General features: G+C 36.7%; 2 protein-coding genes across 7 annotated transcripts in view; one reads left to right on the top strand and one right to left on the bottom strand.

Annotated features, from left to right (window-relative positions):
• LOC133633868 (uncharacterized) overlaps positions 1–10,000 on the bottom strand; it is a 174,155-nt gene that overhangs the window by 20,085 nt on the left and 144,070 nt on the right. The gene's annotated exons all lie outside the window — the stretch shown is intronic.
• dchs2 (dachsous cadherin-related 2) overlaps positions 1–10,000 on the top strand; it is a 62,842-nt gene that overhangs the window by 1,562 nt on the left and 51,280 nt on the right. Inside the window, exons 1-3 of the mRNA XM_062026620.1 lie at positions 1–287; positions 7,405–7,596; positions 9,359–9,590. The exon at positions 1–287 is cut by the window's left edge and continues 1,562 nt beyond it. Coding sequence (XP_061882604.1) covers positions 1–287; positions 7,405–7,596; positions 9,359–9,590 — 711 coding nt within the window. The remainder of the gene's footprint in view (positions 288–7,404; positions 7,597–9,358; positions 9,591–10,000) is intronic.

Raw genomic sequence — 10,000 nt, 5'->3', positions numbered from 1 at the left:
CTAACGCAGACATCAACTACTCCATCCTCAAGTCCAACCAGGACAGCCTGGTGAGCGTTGACACCTGGTCCGGTCTGGTCAGCACAGCAGGTGACCTGGACAGGGAGACGCAGGCGCCGGTGTGGTTTCTGGTGTTGGCGGAGGACCTGGGGGAGCCGCCTCTCTCGTCCACCGCCACCGTCACCCTGCTGCTGGAGGACGTCAACGACAACGAGCCCGCGTTCCCGCGGCGACTCTACAACGCCAGCGTCCCCGAGCACAGTCCAGCTGGGAGCTGCTTCTTACGAGTAAGTAGCAGACACCAAACATTCCCAAGATGGCAGCCATGTTTTTCAGCCAGTCTTGCTCCAATTCTACACACACGTCACACATGTCAGTCAGGATCCTCTCAGAAGGGTTTTGAGCTGCCGATTCCGATACCAATCATCTATTAATGAGATCGGTCGATACCAATACCGATCACATGTATTAACTGCAAATGTTTCATGAATTTATGGTGAATGCTATTGACGGTGTCCGATAATATCGTTCTGCCGATATTATCGGCCGATAAATGCTTTAAAATGTAATATCGGAAATTATCGGTATCGGTTTTTCATCTGTGTTTTTTTTTTAAATTTTTTAAAATTTTTTATTAAATCAACATAAAAACACAAGATACACTTACAATTAGTGCACCAACCCAAAAAACCTCCCTCCCCCATTTACACTCATTCACACAAAAGGGTTGTTTCTTTCTGTTATTAATATTCTGGTTCCTACATTATATATCAATATATATCAATACAGTCTGCAAGGGATACAGTCGGTAAGCACACATGATTGTGCGTGCTGCTGGTCCACTAATAGTACTAACCTTTAACAGTTCATTTGAGTCATTTTCATTAATTACTAGTTTCTATGTAACTGTTTTTATATTGTTTTACTTTCTTTTTTATTCAAGAAAATGTTTTTAATTTATTTATCTGATTTTATTTAATACATTTTTTAAAAAAGGACCTTATTTTCACCATACCTGGTTGTCCAAATTAGGCATAATAATGTGTTAATTTCACGACTGTATATATCGGTATCGGTTGATATCGGTATCGGTAATTAAGAGTTGGACAATATCGGGATATCGGCAAAAAAGCCATTATCGGACATCCCTAGTTTCAACTACTTCCTTATTGTGTTTTATGACATACAATACTCTTTTAAGTCTGTGTTAATTTGTCAATGCAAGCATTAACAAAAACAACAAAATTATTTTGCTGGAAAAAAAAAAAATCCATCTACCAATCCCCTTTAGTATCGATCATATAGGGATACTACCCCTGGTGTCGACACCACCAGTTTATGGATCTATCCGCCCTCCCCTTACAACAATTGTTGTTATTTTATCCACTGTTTATTGATCTACTTATTACCTCTTAAACTTTTTGTCAAACTTTACTAAGCACTTTCAAATCTGATATTTTTTAAATCCGTAATTTACCGCAGCCTGATTATCGATGCTTGGTGATGATTTTAATTCAAGTGTAAAAACATACTGTGGAGGGGGGCGTGGCCTGCGGACCTGCAGCGAAGCGGGGTGTGCCAGGACCAGCCTCGAAGTCAGTGACAGGTGCGTAGATGGCCCACCTGGGCCTTGTTATCTAATCACCTGTAGCTCTGTATAAGCAGCAACCAGGAGGAGAGACGTTGTTGGAGCTGGGGGAGAGCGAGAGCACGACGAACATTCACAAAAAGACGATTGCTGAAAAGCACTAAGAGACTTGTTTAGAAAAAATAAAACTGTCTTGTAACAATGAAACGGGCTCGCCTGGAAATGCTTGGTGGTCTGAAGCAATAGTTCTCAACCTTTTTTCAGTGATGTACCCCCTGTGAAAATGTTTTTAAATTCAAGTACCCCCTAATCAGAGCAAAGCATCTTTGGTTGAAAAAAAGAGATAAAGAAGTAAAATACAGCACTATGTCATCAGTTTCTGATTTATTAAATTGTATAACAGTGCAAAATATTGCTCATTTGTTGTGGTCTTTCTTGAACTATTTGGAAAAAAATATATAAAAATAACTAAAAACTTGTTGAAAAATAAACAAGTGATTCAATTATAAATAAAGATTTCTACACATAGAAGTAATCATCAACTTAAAGTGCCCTCTTTGGGGATTGTAATAGAGATCCATCTGGATTCATGAACTTAATTCTAAACATTTCTTCACAAAAAAAGAAATCTTTAACATCAATATTTATGGAACATGTCCACAAAAAATCTAGCTGTCAACACTGAATATTGCTTTGTTGCATTTCTTTTCACAGTTGTTTTTGACAGACATTTTAAAAAAATCTCACGTACCCCTTGGCATATCTTCAAGTACCCCCAGGGGTACGCGTACCCCCATTTGAGAACCACTGGTCTGAAGGACCCACTGGAAGGCAACTTCCACAATTTGGCGCCCAACGTGGGGCCTCCAGACCACCAAGCATTTCCAGGCGAGCTCGTTTCATTGTTACAAGACAGTTTTATTTTTCCAAACAAGTCTCATTTGGTTTTTAAGCAATCGTCTTTTTGTGAATGTTCGTCGTGCTCTCGCTCTCCCCCAGCTCCAACAACGTCTCTCTTCCTGGTTGCTGCTTATACAGAGTGACAGGTGATTAGATAAAAAGGCCCAGATGGGCCATCTATGCACCTGTCGCTGACCTCGAGGCCGGTCCTGGCACACCCCGCTTCGCTGCAGGCCCGCAGGCCACGCCCCCCTCCACACATACATCAGGAACGTATTCACAGCGCTAAACTTTTCCCACATTTTGTTATGTTACAGCCTTATTCCAAAAATGGCATAAGTTAATTTTTGTCCTCAAAATTCTACACATAATAACCCATAATGACAATGAGAAAGTTTTGTTTTTTTTAAAATAAAAAAACCTAAAAAATCACATGTTTTAACTATTAAATGAACCTAAAATATGACTTATTTTATCTTTGTGGAAAATATTGGACACAATGTGTTGTCAAGCTGATGAGATGCAATGCAAGTGACACTATTGTTCATTTTTTTTAAATGTTTTTATTTTATTTTTTATAAATGGCTGCAACGATAATGTAAATGAAGGATTTCTAATCACTGCTATGTTGGAATTCTTATTAATATCGATACTGTTGTTGATATTATTAATTTTTGGTTGACTACTTTTGGATTGTTTTGTGTCTTGATTTTCAAGGCAAAAAATGATTTTCAAGGTAAAAATGATTTTCAAGGTAAAAAATGATTTTCAAGGTAAAAAATGATTTTCAAGATAAAAGTTGATTTTTAAGATAAAAGTTGATTTTCAAGGCAAAGAAATGATTTTCAAGGTAAAAACTGATTTTCAAGGTAAAAACTGATTTTCAAGGTAAAAGTTGATTTTCAAGGTAAAAAATGATTTTCAAGGTAAAAAATGATTTTCAAGATAAAAAATTATTTTCAAGGTAAAGTATGATTTTCAAGGTAAAAGTTGATTTTCAAGGTAAAAGTTGATTTTCAAGGTAAAAAATTATTTTCAAGGTAAAGTATGATTTTCAAGGTAAAAGTTGATTTTCAAGGTAAAAGTTGATTTTCAAGGCAAAAAATTATTTTCAAGGTAAAAGTTGATTTTCAAGGCAAAACATTTTTTTCAAGGCAAAAAATTAATTTCAAGGCACATACTGTATACACATACTGTACATATACATTCACTGTAAAAACATACATATACACATACTGTACATATACACTCACTGTACAAACACACACGTACACATACTGTACATATACATTCACTGTACAAACACACACATACATATAATGTACATATACATTCACTGTAAAAACACATATACACATACTGTACATATACATTCACTGTACAAACACACATATACACATACTGTACATATACATTCACTGTACAAACACACATACTGTATACACATACTGTACATATACATTCACTGTACAAACACACACACACATTCTATACATATACATTAACTGTAAAAACACATATACACATACTGTACATATACATTCACTGTACAAGCACACATATACACATACTGTACATATACATTCACTGTACAAGCACACATATACAAATACTGTACATATACAAGTACATATGCACACATACACTCATGCACATAATCACGTTTCATCAAACATATATTAACGTTGTTGCCCTAGGGTAAACTGGGTATAACACATGGCACACTGACAAAGCTTAACCTATTGTTACTATAACAATCTACAAGGTTAATGTAGGTTGCTTCTCTTTCTTCCCCTCCATTTTTCTGCATTCTTTCGTATCTCAAGCTATCATTACGTATATGTATTGTTGCATTTGAACAATTGTATTGTTGATAATAAAGGAAAAGTATTGGTATTGTTTATTATCAATAGCACTATTTCTATTGGTATTCATATTGCTCCATTTTTAGTGTAATAATGCTCATTGTCATTTCTGTATTATTTTTTATTTTCGCTAACTGCTTATTTGCTATTACTTTTACCATCATATTTGTACATGTCGTATTTGCTGATGTTGCTCTGTTGTTGTTTTTGTCTCTCTGTCTAATCCCCCTCTTGTCCCCACAATTCCCCCCTCTGTCTTCCTTTTTCTCTCTTTCTATCCCCTCCTGCTCCGGCCCGGCTGCACCAAATGATAATATAAATACATTTAATAAAGTCAAAATACAAATAAGGCAACAAGAGAAGTATCCTACACTTCTCTTTTGTAAAGTAAATCTGAACAGCCGATATGGGCATCTACATCTGCTATATGAGTTGCCTGAGAAGCTGGGCAGGACAAAAAAAAAAAAGTATTTTCAAGGTAAAAAAAGATTTTCAAGGTAAAAAAATGATTCTCAAGGAAAAAAAAAAATTTTTCAAAGCAAAAACTGATTTTCAAGGCAAAAACTGATTTTCAAGGTTAAAAAAGATTTTCATCTCTGTTGACTGCTATTCTGAATGTTGCTGGGCAGGGTTTGGTTTTGAAAATTGGAATTGTATTATGGTATTATTGTGTATTAATTTGTTGGACCGTTTGAAGTGTTGGCGTGTTTGCAGAACGGTCCCGCAACACAAAAGCAGCCTTCAGTCCTGTGCACAAAGACAGCAGTGTTGCGTTTGAACTTGAGCAACACATAGAAGTCGCCTGGTACCGAGCGATCCACGCCTGGAACGTGGATTCACAGACACGTAATAACCACGACTTGTGAAACTTGTATTGCGAAACAGCAGCGCCCTCTGAAATGAACCGAAATCCATTTGCTTGGAATCCAAAGACAGTACAATTTTATCATGCTTTTTTTAAAGAGGAAAACTAACTTATGTTAAAAATATTCTATGAAAACAATACAATAGACTGTAGTACAAACAATACAGTAGTTTTATGAAGTAATGTAATAATAATTACGTCTACTGTATCGCCTTCCAGCTGCCTCGCCATCAAACACACCATCAGCAGCTCCTCCATATTTTCATGGATAAATGTCCACCGAGTAGATATTACTTTAATGTCCTCGGCGGGCGTTGTCGACTAATTCTGCTACGCTCCAACTGCCTCACCAAGTTCGCTAGCGACACGCTCAGTCATGTTTTTGATGATTTCTTACTCCAATATAATAAATATCATCCACTTCTTCTTCCAGGGTACCAAGTCCCGGTACCTAGGAAGCGATACCAGTCCTTAACGGTACCAATTTTCTGTACTTTTGTGTGTGTTAATAGATAAATAATAATAACAATTTTAAATATTGCAACTAGGGATGTCCGATAATGGCTTTTTGCCGATATCCGATATGCCGATATTGTCCAACTCTTTAATTACCGATACCGATATCAACCGATACCGATATCAACCGATATATACAGTCGTGGAATTAACACATTACTATGCCTATTTTGGACAACCAGGTATGGTGAAGATAAGGTACTTTTTAAAAAAAATGAATCAAATCAAATAAGATAAATAAATTAAAAACATTTTCTTGAATAAAAAAGAAAGTAAAACAATATAAAAACAGTTACATAGAAACTAGTAATTAATGAAAATTTGTAAAATTAACTGTTAAAGGTTAGTATTATTAGTGGACCAGCAGCACGCACAATCATGTGTGCTTACGGACTGTATCCCTTGCAGACTGTATTGATATATATTTATATATAATGTAGGAACCAGAATATTAATAACAGAAAGAAACAACCCTTTTGTGTGAATGAGTGTGAATGAGTGTAAATGGGGTGGGTTGGTGCACTAATTGTAAGTGTATCTTGTGTTTTTTATGTGGATTTAATTAAAAAAAAAAAAAAAAACGATACTGATAATAAAAAAAACGATACCGATAATTTCCGATATTACATTTTAACGCATTTATCGGCCGATAATATTGGCAGACCGATATTATCGGACATCTCTAATTGCAACATTTAAAAATTTGCTGATTATTAAAACTGATGTCCAGTTGTTATATTTTGTTTTTATTATTTAAATATTATAATTTTCAAATATGACATTAAGTTGCAATTACAGTTGCAAGTCCAAGACGTGAAGATAGCAGTAGTGTTGTTTTGGTTTTTGTTGCGCCCCAAAAAGTGTTAATACTATAAGTATTGTACTTATTACGCACCTACTTTTTGATTGTATCATGCATCTTAATTTTAGTTTTCCTTACCAAATTTGGAATTGTCGATATCGCCAAAAATGGCTAATGCTAATCAGTAGCATGTCAATAGCAAAGCCAATGTTTGTTAGCATCAAGCTAGTGCATTTTTGGAAAAGCAGAGTCTAACTTTACTTTGCTACCCATCCCTAATTCACTGTGACATTCGCTACGCTAACTAGCAGCGGGGAGGCTCATAACCCAAAATTTGACAACAATTAGCCAAGAGACAGCTCACATCCCCAGAAATTCGGAAGCTGTGTTACTGGTATCCCGAGGTACTGCTAATATTATATTTGATTATCTTCACACTCTCAACAATTACCATTCTTTTTCAGCAGATTTTATCACTTTTATTGCGGACTGTAAAGTGCGTCTTCTGTAACGAACACAGACATAAAGGTAGCTCGGTCGGATGAAAGGTTTGTCTCTTGTTCTTGGGATTTTTTTCAACTTTTTTTTGCTATAATCAACACTACACAGGTTCAACTGATTGATGTTAGCCAGCTCGTTATCAGGCTTGGAACCATATTTGGTAACATAACTGGGAAGTCCTTGTTGCTAGGCAGAATTCATGCTGCTCCATCAATAACAATGTGGCATATGCTATGACAACTGATGACACCAGACTTTGGTGGGGCACTTCAAACCCTGACCCTAATGCAGATTCCCAACGATACATCGTTATTGTCGCATGGTTTTAAAGTCATCCGACATTTATCGTGATCGTTCTTTTTCCTAGCTTGTGGCCGAAGATGCAGACAGTCCGGATTTCGGCACGCTGGTCTACTCTTTGTCTGATGGCTTCGACCAGTCGGACCAAAACCTTCTCTTCCACATCAACCCGCAGACTGGAGATCTGTGCGTCTCCCAGGACATCGACAGAGACGCGGGACAGACGCACCACGACATCCTGGTCACAGCTGAGGACCCGGTATGTGTCATTGTTGACTATTGTATACTACTTCCTGTCTTTCGTAATCAAAACTTTTGTGTTTTCCTTCAGTCTCTGAGGTCACTATATTGTCCTCAATGTTTCCACAAACACGTACATTAAGTATGTTTAAAGACTCATTTGTCCTCAAATTTTACGAAAATATGTACGTTAGGTTCACGGAAGTCAAAATTTTATACGACGTGCACAAAACATTTGTACATTTGCTTCATGAAAGACTATACTATCTTCAATGTTTATGCAAACACGTACCCTAAGTTTGTTAAAGATGAATTTGTTGTAAATTTACGAGAAAAGTATTTAGGTTAGGTTAATGGAAGTCGTAATTTATACGTGTACAAAAAGGTCATGTCAGCCTTGTTAAAGACTTATCTACGACTCAAAATTGTCTTTGGTGTTTCCTAAAACATGTATGTTAGATTAGCGGTACACTAAAATGTAGTATGTCTGGTTTGTTGAAGACTAACTTGTTCTCGAATTTAATGAAAACACGTACTTTAGCTTCATGGAAGTCTAAATTGTATATGATGTGTACTTCATGAAAGTTTTATTGAATTTTTGTCTTTGGTGTTTCCGAAAACATGTACGTGGGGTTAGAAGATGACTAAAATGTATCTGCTGTTTACGACAATGAGTACCATTTGGTTCATCAAATGTCAGGTTTGTTGTTCACAAATTCTACGAAAATGTGTGCAGTATGTCTAAATTGTATACGGTGTGTACAAAAACATTAAGTTTGTCTAAAACCAAACTGTATTTGTAACACCTTTTGTAAGGTTTATTAAAAAATGTATTGTCTTTAAAAATATAGATGTCAGCTTTATTGAAGACTCAAAATTGTTTACGACAATTAGTACATTTGGTTCATCAAATAATCAAAATCATTGTCAATGTTTAAAAAAACGGGTACCTTTGTTTGGTTGAAGACTCTAATTTGTTCTCGAATTCTACGAAAACATACACAGTACGTAAGTTCATTGAAGTTTATTTGTATACGACGTGTACAAAAACTATATTGTTGTTCATTGTTATATTTGTAAGGTTTATTGAAAAATGTATTGTCGTTTTTGAAAAATATTTAAAATGGTCTGTGGCATTTCTAAAACTATGTAGCTTAGGTTAACTCAAGACTAAAATGTATCTGCAGTTTACGAAAATTAGTACATTTGGTTCTTTGACGATCGTCAATGTTTGGTTTGTTGACAACTAATTTGTGCTCGCATCTTAGAAAAATATGAATGTTGGCTTTGTCAGCCTAAATTATTTTTGACAGAAATGTGGTATTTCTTTGGTGATGTCAATGAATGACAATGAATATCTGCTTTTACTGCCATCTAGTGTCTACTTTTCAACCTGCGTGGTATAAAATGCATAAAACTTCATTATTTGTTGTTGAAATCTTGTGCTTTTTGAGGTTAAGGCTACAAGGAACATTTCAAACATTGATAACAACTTCACAAAACCACAAGTTGATTCAATGTTATTGAAAAAAAAAAAAAAGAACTCAAAACATTGCAACTTTTGGCCCAATTTTCTGAAAAAGCTGCCGCAGATTCAAGGCATTTTAGGCCACAACAATCTCTAAAAAGGCCCCAATAATTCTGCAGACTGAAATAGATCTATTTACAAATTAAATGTATAAAAAGTAATACATTTACAAATAGATATGCTACAAGGGTCTGTTTATTTGCTAGATAAAGCAACTCGTGAAATTGCGAATTTCTCACTTTCTGCTGGTCAGGGAGGTCTGAGCGCACAAACCTACGTACACGTGCACATCGAAGACCTCAACGATAACGCGCCGGTGTTCAACCCTGAGGACTACGCCAGCAGCATCAGCAGCCACGCTCAGCCCGGCGCCGAAATCCTCAACGTCGTCGCCACCGACGCCGACTCCGGACGCTTTGGTTGCGTCACCTACGCCATCCTTCCTGGCGACATGTCCGCCTTGTTCGCCATCAACCAGCAAACAGGTAATCGTACCCAAGTCGTAATTTGTTGTGACCGCCGGTGGAGACAAACGAGCGACTTAGCACTCGTTAAGTCCAGCTGATATGATTATGGCAGTCAGTGCACAGCAGGAGGCAGCAAGACTTACATCACCAACATATGGCCGACACATTGATTTCTACCTTTTAGCATGTAGCATTAGTTAAAGTTAAAGTTAAAGTACCAATGATTGTCACACACACACTAGATATGGCGAAATTATTCTCTGCATTTGACCCATCACCCTTGATCACACCCTGGGAGGTGAGGGGAGCAGTGAGCAGCAGCAGTGGCCGCGCCCGGGAATCATTTTTGGTGATTTAACCCCCAATTCCAACCCTTGATGCTGAGTGCCAAGCAGGGAGGTAATGGGTCCCAATTTTATAGTCTTTGG

Source organism: Entelurus aequoreus, linkage group LG18 (assembly GCF_033978785.1).
Source record: "Entelurus aequoreus isolate RoL-2023_Sb linkage group LG18, RoL_Eaeq_v1.1, whole genome shotgun sequence".
NCBI classification, from domain to species: Eukaryota; Metazoa; Chordata; class Actinopteri; order Syngnathiformes; family Syngnathidae; genus Entelurus; species Entelurus aequoreus.
The sequence above is the reverse complement of the archived record's forward strand: the minus strand, read 5'-3'. Positions and strand labels throughout refer to the sequence as shown.